Source organism: Barbus barbus (genome assembly GCF_936440315.1).
Source record: "Barbus barbus genome assembly, chromosome: 24".
Taxonomy (NCBI): Eukaryota; Metazoa; Chordata; class Actinopteri; order Cypriniformes; family Cyprinidae; genus Barbus; species Barbus barbus.
In genome coordinates, this window is record NC_136752.1 from 3673601 (window position 1) to 3683477 (window position 9877).

The 9877-nt window shown below is 37.7% G+C and overlaps 1 protein-coding gene across 1 annotated transcript; it reads left to right on the top strand.

Moving 5' to 3' along the window:
- Positions 1-639: 639 nt before the first annotated feature.
- Positions 640-7876, top strand: nup43 (nucleoporin 43). The gene is made up of 8 exons (XM_079375173.1): positions 640-914; positions 1000-1113; positions 2498-2575; positions 2652-2814; positions 4693-4828; positions 5210-5361; positions 5720-5836; positions 7221-7876. Exons 1-8 carry the CDS (start codon positions 798-800, stop codon positions 7448-7450), a joined length of 1107 nt encoding a protein of 368 aa, XP_079231299.1. The 5' UTR covers positions 640-797; the 3' UTR covers positions 7451-7876.
- Positions 7877-9877: the final 2001 nt, after the last annotated feature.

Sequence of the window (9877 nt, forward strand, 5' to 3'; positions counted from 1 at the left end):
GATTAAACACCTCATTAATAATACAGTGTGCTTAGCTGTTAGTAGGTTTTTGTCCCAATAAAGTGGCGTTCATCAAATAAAATTTATGATAGTTTACACTAAAATGTTGTTGTCTAATATGTTATTGCATACTGTTTTATAATGTACTACAGTATAAATATCTGCCACCTAACTACTATTTACACACCTGTTGCTAAAGAAAATGCTGCTATTTTATTGTAAACATAATTAATCATTATTTGCACTTAGTGTAATTAGATTATATCACTTTTTCCATTTAGTGTAACTGCCAAAAATATTGTTCAGTTAAAGACAGCTCATTCAGTTCAGTCTATAGCCTATGTAAAGTTATTCAATTATGAAATGAGTTCAATTGGCCAATATTGTTTACTAGTATGAAGCCTTAATAACAAGCCTTTGTAAAAAGAATAGTTAGCACAATTGTTTGTAAGGTAACAACCTTCACAGCTGTGCTGAATTAATGTTTGTGTTTGTCATGTGACAATTAAGCATACTACTCTGAAATATTTGTTGCTTATTGTATACCGTTTCACACACTATTCTTTAAAAAATAGTAGGCAGTATACACTGTGTACTGAGCAGTATGCAGTAAGCAAGTATGCCATTTCGAACACAGCCAATGTGAACGATTTTATCAAACAGAAACGCGTTTGGTCCTTCGAGGCCGCCGTACGGAGCGAACCCGGCAGTCGAGTCGAAGCTGGCGGGATACAGCGCTGCATGTGAAGCACACGATACTCAACAACAACAACACATCACGACAACACTGAGACACAATGGACCCAATAGCCAAATACATCTCGCAGAAAATCAGCACGACGCGGTGGCGGCCTATTTCCCCGGCTTTATTACAGCAGCCTGAAGTGTTCGCCACGGGATCCTGGGACGACGAGGCAGGAGATGCATCCACGTGCAATAACAGCACATCTCACATTCATGTCTCGTTGTGTGTGATCATCATTCATTGTGTGTTTGCAGAATAACAAAGTGTCGGTGTGGTCGGTGGGAGTCTCTAACACAGAGGGAGAGTTTGAGGAAGAGCCGCAGCTACTGTGTGACTCTCAGCATGAGGGGGATGTGATGGACCTGCAGGTCAGGCTCGATCCAAACTCATATTTCACACTGCATTCAGAAAGAACATGTGTAATGAAAACAACACTGCTTAGGGGAGATCAGGAGTGTTGGGGAGGAACTAAATTGCATAATTTAATCACACATTGTAATCAGTTACAGTTACTGAGAAAAAAGTGTCTACTCAGGAAAATGTTAATAATTACAAATGTGACCACAAAACCAGTCATAAGGCTGTTTTTTTCAAATTGAGATGTATGCATCATCTGAAAGCTGAATAAATAATCTTTCCATTGATGTATGGTTTGTTATGATCGTATAATATTTGGCCGAGATGCAACTATTTGAAAAGGGTGCAAAAAAAAAATCACCTTTAAAGTTGTTCAAATTAAGTTCTTATCAATGCATATTACTAATCAAAAATGAAGTTTTGGTATATTCATGCTAGAAAATTTACAAAATATCTTCATGGAACATGATCTTTACTTAATATCCTAATGATTTTTAGCATAAAAGAAAAATGTATAATTTTGACCCATACAATGTATTGTTGGCTATTGCTACAGATATCTCCTCCAGGGTCACAAATGGGGTTACATCTGAATATTTCACACACCCACATACAGATTTAATTCATTTCTATCATAAATTGCAGTGACTGCTCTAAAACATGAGACACTAATGTTTCAGGAGACACTGACATCTAACAAATGAACTTTTTTTCTAAGCCATTGTTAGATGTCAGTGTTTTCTATGCAAGATTTGATTTCAAAAACAGTACTAAACTATTTCCTGTTATGGTTTTAAATCTGTATTTAACCTCAGAATGATCTCAAAGTAAAAAAGTGGTGCTAAAGTCTGATTTTGTGATGTCTGTGCTTTAACATTAAATTATTATAATCAAGTGATGAAGGATTGTGAAAGTGACAGTAATCATTGTTGAACGCTACTGTAAGGTTAACCCTGCCTGCTTTACTTGTTTGAAAATGATGAATACTTGAAAACATCAGAAATTGAGGGAAGTAATCAAAAAGTAATCAGTTACATGACTTAAAGTAATTGAAATAGTTACACTACTTATTATATTTTAGATAGGTCACAGATTACAAGTTAGCCTATTACATTTCCAAAGTGCATTAGTCACAACATGTTTTGCAAATCCATTTTCTAATACAAAATATGAAAAATATTTGTATTTAGAAAAAAAAAACCTGTTTTAATAAAAGTAGCAACTGTTACATGTTTGTAAAATGATATTTAAACCCACTGTATTTCAAATAGGAGCTGAAACTAATAATACCATTGCTTCAGTACTAATAAATGCTTTGTCAGAGAAGAGAATGTAGTCTTTAATTTTGAACTAGTTTTATTTGAATAAAAACCATCGTTTGCACAATCTGTGTAGTTTCTAGATCAAGACCGGCTGGTTTCTGCATCTTCAAGCGGGGCTGTGGCGATTTTTAAGCTTCAGTCTGACTGTCAGGTATGTGCTTTGTTTGTTTGATGTTTGATTAATGTCATTATGCACAGCAGATCTGACCGCTGTGATTGACGTTTAGGCTCTGTCGCTGGCTCATGTGTGGGAGAGGGCTCATCGGTATCCCTGTGATAATGCACCTTGCACTGCAGTAGTGTGCAGAAGCCCTGAACTAGTGTCAGTGGGTGAAGACGGCCGAGTTATTCTTTACAAGGCCGATCAGACTGAAGTTGTCCGTGTTATCGGTAAGTGTTTTCTGGCTTTCTTTGTAGCCGAGACAATGATCATGAATGGTTTCATTATTTTATGCAAAAACAGTTTAATATAAAATCATTGTTCTGTTATAATTTACCCTCCTGTCATCATGGTCCAAACCTATGTGACTTATTTTTATCCTTGGAACACAAAAGAGAAGTGGATGATGACCAGTTGCTTGCTAGTTCCAAAAAAGTACCATATTTTATTTATTTCACAAAAAGGGACAGTGTACATTGATCAACATTCATGAATGTAAATGTACCTAAATTAACCCAAAGGCTAGTTTTCATTGGTAGTCCCTTTGCCAGATGTTATTAAGCCAGTTATATGACTTCCAGGTCTGAAGAATATCAGAGGTTTGAATGTGGAACAACAGACCTTCCCATCAAGGTCATATACAGTCATGGCCAAAAATATTGGCACCCTTGGTAAATATGATCAAAGAAGGCTGTGAAAATTAATCTGCATTGCTAATCCTTTTGATCTTTTATTTAAAAAAAATGAACAAAAATCTAACCTTTCATTGTATAAGAAGAATTTAAAATTGGGAAAATATCATTATGAAATAAATGTTTTTCTCAAATACACATTGGACACAATTATTGGCACCCCTAGAAATTAGCAGCAAACGCTCAAGATTTTTTTTTAGTCAGGGATAAAAAGTACCCCATGTGTACAATGAAATATACTGCTGTATTTTTGATGTTGGGGGCCTATATTTCTGCTGGAGGTCCTGGACATCTTGTTCAGACACATGGCATCATGGATTCTATCAAATACCAACAGATAAAAAATCAACAAGTGACTGACTCTGTTAGAAATCTTATAATGGGCCATGTTTGGATCTTCCAACCGTACAATAATCCAAACACAAACCTCAAAAACAACACAAAAATGGTTCACTGAGCACAAAATCAAGCTTCTGCTGGCCATTCCAGTCCTCTGACCTGAACCCTGTAGAAAATGAGTGAGGTGAACTGAAGAGAAGAAGCACCGTCATGGAGCTGTGAATCTGAAGGATCTGGAGTGATTCTGGATGAAGGAATGGTCTCTGATCTCTTGTCAGGTGTTCTCTAACCTCATCAGGCATTATAGGAGAACATTTAGAGCTGTTAAACTGGCAAATGGAGGATTCAAAAAGTATTGAATAAAAGGGTGCTATTAATTGTGGCCAATGTGTATTAGAGAAAAACATTTATTTCATAATAATATTTCCCCCCATTTTAAAATGTTATTATCCAATGAAAGGTTAGATTTTTGTGAATTTTTTAAATAAAAGATCAAAAGGATTAACAATGCAGATTAATTTCCACAGCCTCCTTTGATCATATTTACCAAGGGTACTGATATTTTTGGCCATAGCTGTATGTAAATAATGAATTCTGTTCCTCACACAAAGCTGTAGTGTGGTTTCAGAAGATGTAGACCAGGGGTCACCAGACTTGGTCCTGGAGGGCCGGTGTCCTGCAGAATTTAGCTCCAACTTGCCTCAACACTCCTGCCTGGGCTACAAGTTTAAAGGTATACCTAGCAAGACCTTAATTCACTGGTTCAGGTGTGTTTTATTAGGGTTGCAGCTAAACTCTGCAGGACACTGGCCCTCCAGGAACAAGTTTGGTGACCCTTGATGTAGACTATAGAGCAGCAGTCATCATGGACTTGTGTTATGGTGCTTTTTTGAAGCTTCCCTGCTTGAATCATCATTCCTTCTCTCTATGGAGGAAAGCTTTGAGATTCTGCTGTATTTTTGTGTTTCACTCCAAAAAGTAAGTCTCACATCTTTGGAATGATATATGAGACGGATCAAGACAGATCATGTGACCTGTAATGCATATTAATAGGACTGTGTTATTGCCTTTTAACAGAAAACGCAGATAGCAGTACGATTCATGCTGTGACGTTTCTGAGGACGACTGAGGTTCTCACGGTTAACTCCATCGGTCAGCTGAAGATTTGGGACTTCAGACAGCAGCGTGACAGTCCTGCACAAATTCTCTCTCTGTAGGATTCACTCATACTAGTTTAAGAAACCATATTATCATAATTCTTCGAAGAAAAACTGTTCATTTGAATCTCCAGAAAGCGGAAGAACATGTCCGTTCACACCAGAATAAAAAAAAAATCATATTTTGCATGAAAAAAGTATATTTTCTAGGACCATTTTGACTATTTTGTTCGAATAAACACATTATTGATAGATTTTTTTTTCTCCCTGCCAATGTTTTAACATCTTAAGATAAGAAATGACCTTATTTGCCAGCATTTTGAGTCCTTTTGACATTCATCTCCATATCCAAAATGTGTCTAATTTATTTTTCTCTAGTTAGAACATTCAAAAGTTGGATCTTAACTTGTTTTGTTTTGTGTTCTATACTCATGCAGCACTGGGGACAGAGTGCCCTTGCACTGTGTGGATAAACACCCAAACCAGCAGCACATAGTGGCCACTGGAGGACAGGACGGGATGCTGTGTATCTGGGATGTGAGACAGGGCAATACACCCTTCTCTCTCATAGAGGCCCATTCAGCAGAAAGTGAGTAGCCTTTGAATTCAGTAGATTTTTAACAAATAAATATGCTTTGACTCTCATATTTCCACTGTTGTTAAAAACTCCTCCTTCCACCGCTGTAATATTGCACGTTTTTGATCTTCTCTCGCTCTACACAGTGGCAAGAAAGTTAACAGGTATTGCAGTAGGAGTGACCTTATTCATGAATAAGGCCAGTTTAAATTAGCAAGAAGCGTATATATCATAATAAGGACAAAAGAAAATGAACAATGTCATCCTGTGCACATGAAATGTCAATATGTGACACATCTTAATGTCAAAAACCTGATAATTAGTCAGAAGCATTTGGCACTGATTCTGATGTGTTTTTTTTCCTCTACAGTGTGGGAAGTACATTTTCATTCATCAAACCCCAATCACTTATTTACATGCTCTGAGGATGGATCTCTGCTCCACTGGGAGACCACTTCAGGATCAGACATGAGCACACTCCTACAGAGTAAGCCAAGACTCCATCGCAACTATAATGATACTTATAACAATCTAGCTATCTGAGTTTAATCTTAAATGCTGGTTACACTTTATTTTGACAGTCCACTTTAGACATTCTACTAACTATAAGTAACTTTGTAACTTCATGTGAACTAATTCTCATTAATTTGCAACTACATGTCTACTAACTCTCAGTAGGGTAGGTTTAGGGTTAGTAGAATAAGCTGACATATATTTACAAAGTTTCTCATAGTCAGTAGGTTGTTTGTTGTGGACCAATCAAAATAAAGTGTTAGAAGATATTAAGCAGACAGTCTACTAATACTCTAATGACTGCTAGCTGACATGTAGCTGCAAAGTTACTGATAGTAGAATGTCTAAAGTGGACTATCAAAAGAAAGAGAGTGACAACTCCATTTTACAACCAAATTAACTGCATTTGCAGAAAGTCTGTGCAGTGCGTATGGAACCAAACTAAGCAATTAGTTGTTAATGACGTATCTAAATGAGTAGCATAGTTGTGTCTCTCTTCTGTATGCACGGTGCCAGATATCTCAGTAAACGAGGTATGTTTTGACTCATTTGTGTTGTCAGATCTTGCTATAAAAAAGCACAAGCCCATAATAAATATAAATCCAAATGATTTCTGGATCGCTTTTGAGCTGAGACCAAACAACAAGCCCAAAGATGTGTAACAAATGTAGCTTATATTAAGTGGACATGGCAACACTTATTGAGCACACTCTGCAGAGCAACTTTCTAAACATAAACAAAACACAACGGCTCTGTCTACTGTCGATTAAAAAATCCACAAATCGGCAAACATAAGAGGCCTCTTTGGTCAGAAATAGCGAATACTATACGTGTGAGACTGCCAAACGTTGCTATGGTGTCAGTCATCACAATTTTCAGTCCTGCTCCATACACAGACAAAACTATAATTTAGGGGATTCACTGCCGTTTTTTAATGCGGTTGTCACTCCTGAGACTTTACAGTGTGTACATAGCCAGGGATTTAAAGTACTGTAAAAATTTCTGCTGCCCTCTTTATTTTCATAGTGTCTTTTTTAAGCTTAGGTTTGGTCAAGGCAAAAATAGTAAATCTGAAGGTGGATAAAGGATGCATAAAGCTGCCGTTTCATCAAAGCTTTTGTTCCTTTGTTTGTTTTTCTCATATTTCACACATGTATATAATGAACTTTCTAGGATTCAGTCCTGAAGTTGTATAACCTTTATGCATGAGAAGTAAAGCTAAACAGCTTGGTCAGAGCATATGGGCTACTATGTAGGTTTAATTCTGAATTTGTAGTCAGTATACACAGACTTGGCTCATTTTATTATTATTTTTTATTGTATCTTCATCTAATTTTCTGATACCTGGTTTGTTTCAGGGGGCTGGAACAGCAGGGTGGTCTCACATAGTGGCGTACCGCTGGCAGGGGAGAATGACTCTGTGGTCAGCGCCTGGCTTGCTGGGGACTCCAGCAAAAATAGACTGGAGGCAACTCATATGCTGCCCAGCCAGACACTGTCTGTCAACAGCCTCGATGTGCTTGAGCAGTGTTTAGTGTGCGGGACTGATGGAGAGGCCGTGTACGTCCACAGACAAATTCCTGTTTGATTGCTGACCCAAAATATGTATGAAGGAGATTGCTTGGGATATTTTTATATACTAAAGTTCTTTGTTCAGTTGTTAGAAACTTCACAAGATTGAGTTAAGTCATAAAAATGGCAATATGTACAGCCTTTCTGTGTCATTCAGTTCTCTGAGAGTTTTGGATACAATGATTGGGGCCATAATAAAAGTTAAACATGCGTCTTTCAGAATTATGTGACCTATAAGTGGTGTTTTGCAAAGCTAATATTTATTGGTTGTTAAACCTGTTGCATGGGCTTCACGTAGCTACAATTCTTGAAGAAATGAATCAGGTGAGTCATTAATTCATGGACCCATTCATAAACACTGAAAGAGTTTACAAGAGACTACATTTTACTACCTTTTGCAATTAAATATATCTGTGTCATATAAAGTGAAAGACAGAATCACAGATCACGTCTCGTCTGTGTTTCACAGCACACTTTCATCACACTTCACAGAGTGCTCTTGTGTATGTTTAGTGTAAGTTCATGAATGTGATAGTTGGCAAGAAGTTTATAGTTTTACATTTTTTTATTTTTCTCACAAGACATTGAGACCTCAGTTGAGGTTATGTGGATTACTGTTGTGATCATTTTTAAGTCAATTTTTGACATCAATTATATGGACTCAGAAAGATGGATTACATTTATAAAAATCATCTTTCATCTGATGAAAGATCATCATAATACATCTGAGACGGCTTTAGAGGATTTTTATATTTTGGTGGATTTTCCCTTCAAAGAGCTTTCCTCCAACATTACACAGATAACTTAACTTTAGGCAGAACTGACAAAAATGTTTGAATTTCTGTCAAGCATTTTAATTGGAGAGTGACGGTCTGTCCAGATGCTGGACTACCATTTTCTTTTTAACCCTAGTATGGCCAGTAAGTTTTAGACTGAACACATGACTTGCACTGATAGCGGTAACTATCCTTTTGTATGACACTTCTTTGGCTTTTGCTCCGCAAGAGCTGTCTTACACAGCCTCCGTGCACATTGTCAGCTCTGAAACAGCAGTGGTGGCGCTGATGGTTGATCACCAACCCTTGGCCAGTGTCTGTGTGCAGTGGGAGACACTGCTGTCCTAGCTCATAGCTCATACACACCTACACTGGCAAGTTACTGCCAGCAAGGAGTCCTGGTTAGTTCTCTTCTGTCTGTCAAGAAGCATGGGAAAGAAACAGTTATAAAAACTGCTGCTTCATTTGTCCTGTGCTGTCATACAGACACTACTATTCACTTCTGGTCTGCTGGTTTAATTACTCATCAAAATTGCTTGGGGAAAAACCTCTGGAGGCCTCAGGTTAATGTCTGGTGTATGGGGTGCCCTTTTTTTAGAGGTCCTTGCTGCTTTTAGGTCTAACTGGGTCATTGTGGGCCAGTAGCTACTGATGGATGTGCTTGTGCAGCTACAGGATGACTCACAATGATGTTGTGGGAGGAGATGTAAGCGGATCCACAGATTTTCCGCCTTGTTCTGAAAGAATAGTGAAAAAGATTATATTTTCAATGTGCTGAAGCCGTCCAACCGCACCCCAGACTTTTGCGGCACACTGGTGATAAAACTCTTGGATGTGTCTGACAGGTGTTCAGTGAAACCCTCATCAGGCCAATTAGAAACAACTTTAGGGCTACACATCTTGGTTGAAAAGTTCTTACAGAAACATATGTAATAGCCATCCATCTCTAAAAACCATTGCAACTCCCGTGGCCACTTATGTCTACTGGATGCAACGCTAAAACTTTTCTCCCAGAATGAAGTTACGTGCAATTGCATTTAACAAAGCAGGACTTTGTTTTTTTCTGTGAGAGATAAAAGTGTTTATTTTGCAACTGCACATGCATTTCTCAAAAATTCACGAGTAAGAGAAACAAAGTCAATCACAGTGATTTTCTCACGTGAACGTGCAGATTATTACGTCCAAAAACAATTCAGCTAAAACCAAGCAACTCCCGTCTTGCCTTGCAAACAGAAAATAGCACTAATGGGACTCCCTCATCCCAATCATTCCCTGTCTCCAAGCAGTAAAAGTAGATCTTAATGTCTGATGCCGGCACTCCAAAGCACCCTGCAATTCAGGATGATAGGTGCTGGACACAACATGAAGCACCCCTAGAGCATCGTGAAAGACTTTAGACAGGGAATCTGAACCTGGATCGGTTTTATTTAAACCATTTTTAACTCAAAAGTAGTGAAAACAACTCAAAATTGACAGTGTCTAGACACATCAGCTTTAAACCCTGGCCAAAAGTGACATAATGAAATAATGACACTGTTGTCTTCTGTGAAGCTGAGCTTAACTGATGAACCAACGTAAATTAACTTGATTTAATGAAGTGTGCATCATTGATTCTGTTATTTTCCTGCATTCTGTTTTGTATAAAAAGAGCTATATAAATAAATGTG

Excerpts from the sequence above, each read along its gene's own strand:
- nup43 (XM_079375173.1), top strand. The coding sequence starts at position 798 with ATGGACCCAATAGCCAAATACATCTCGCAGAAAATCAGCACGACGCGG. Across the intron at positions 915-999 it reads CGGGATCCTGGGACGACGAG|AATAACAAAGTGTCGGTGTG; the intron begins GCAGGAGATGCA and ends GTGTGTTTGCAG. Across the intron at positions 4,829-5,209 it reads CCTGCACAAATTCTCTCTCT|CACTGGGGACAGAGTGCCCT; the intron begins GTAGGATTCACT and ends ATACTCATGCAG.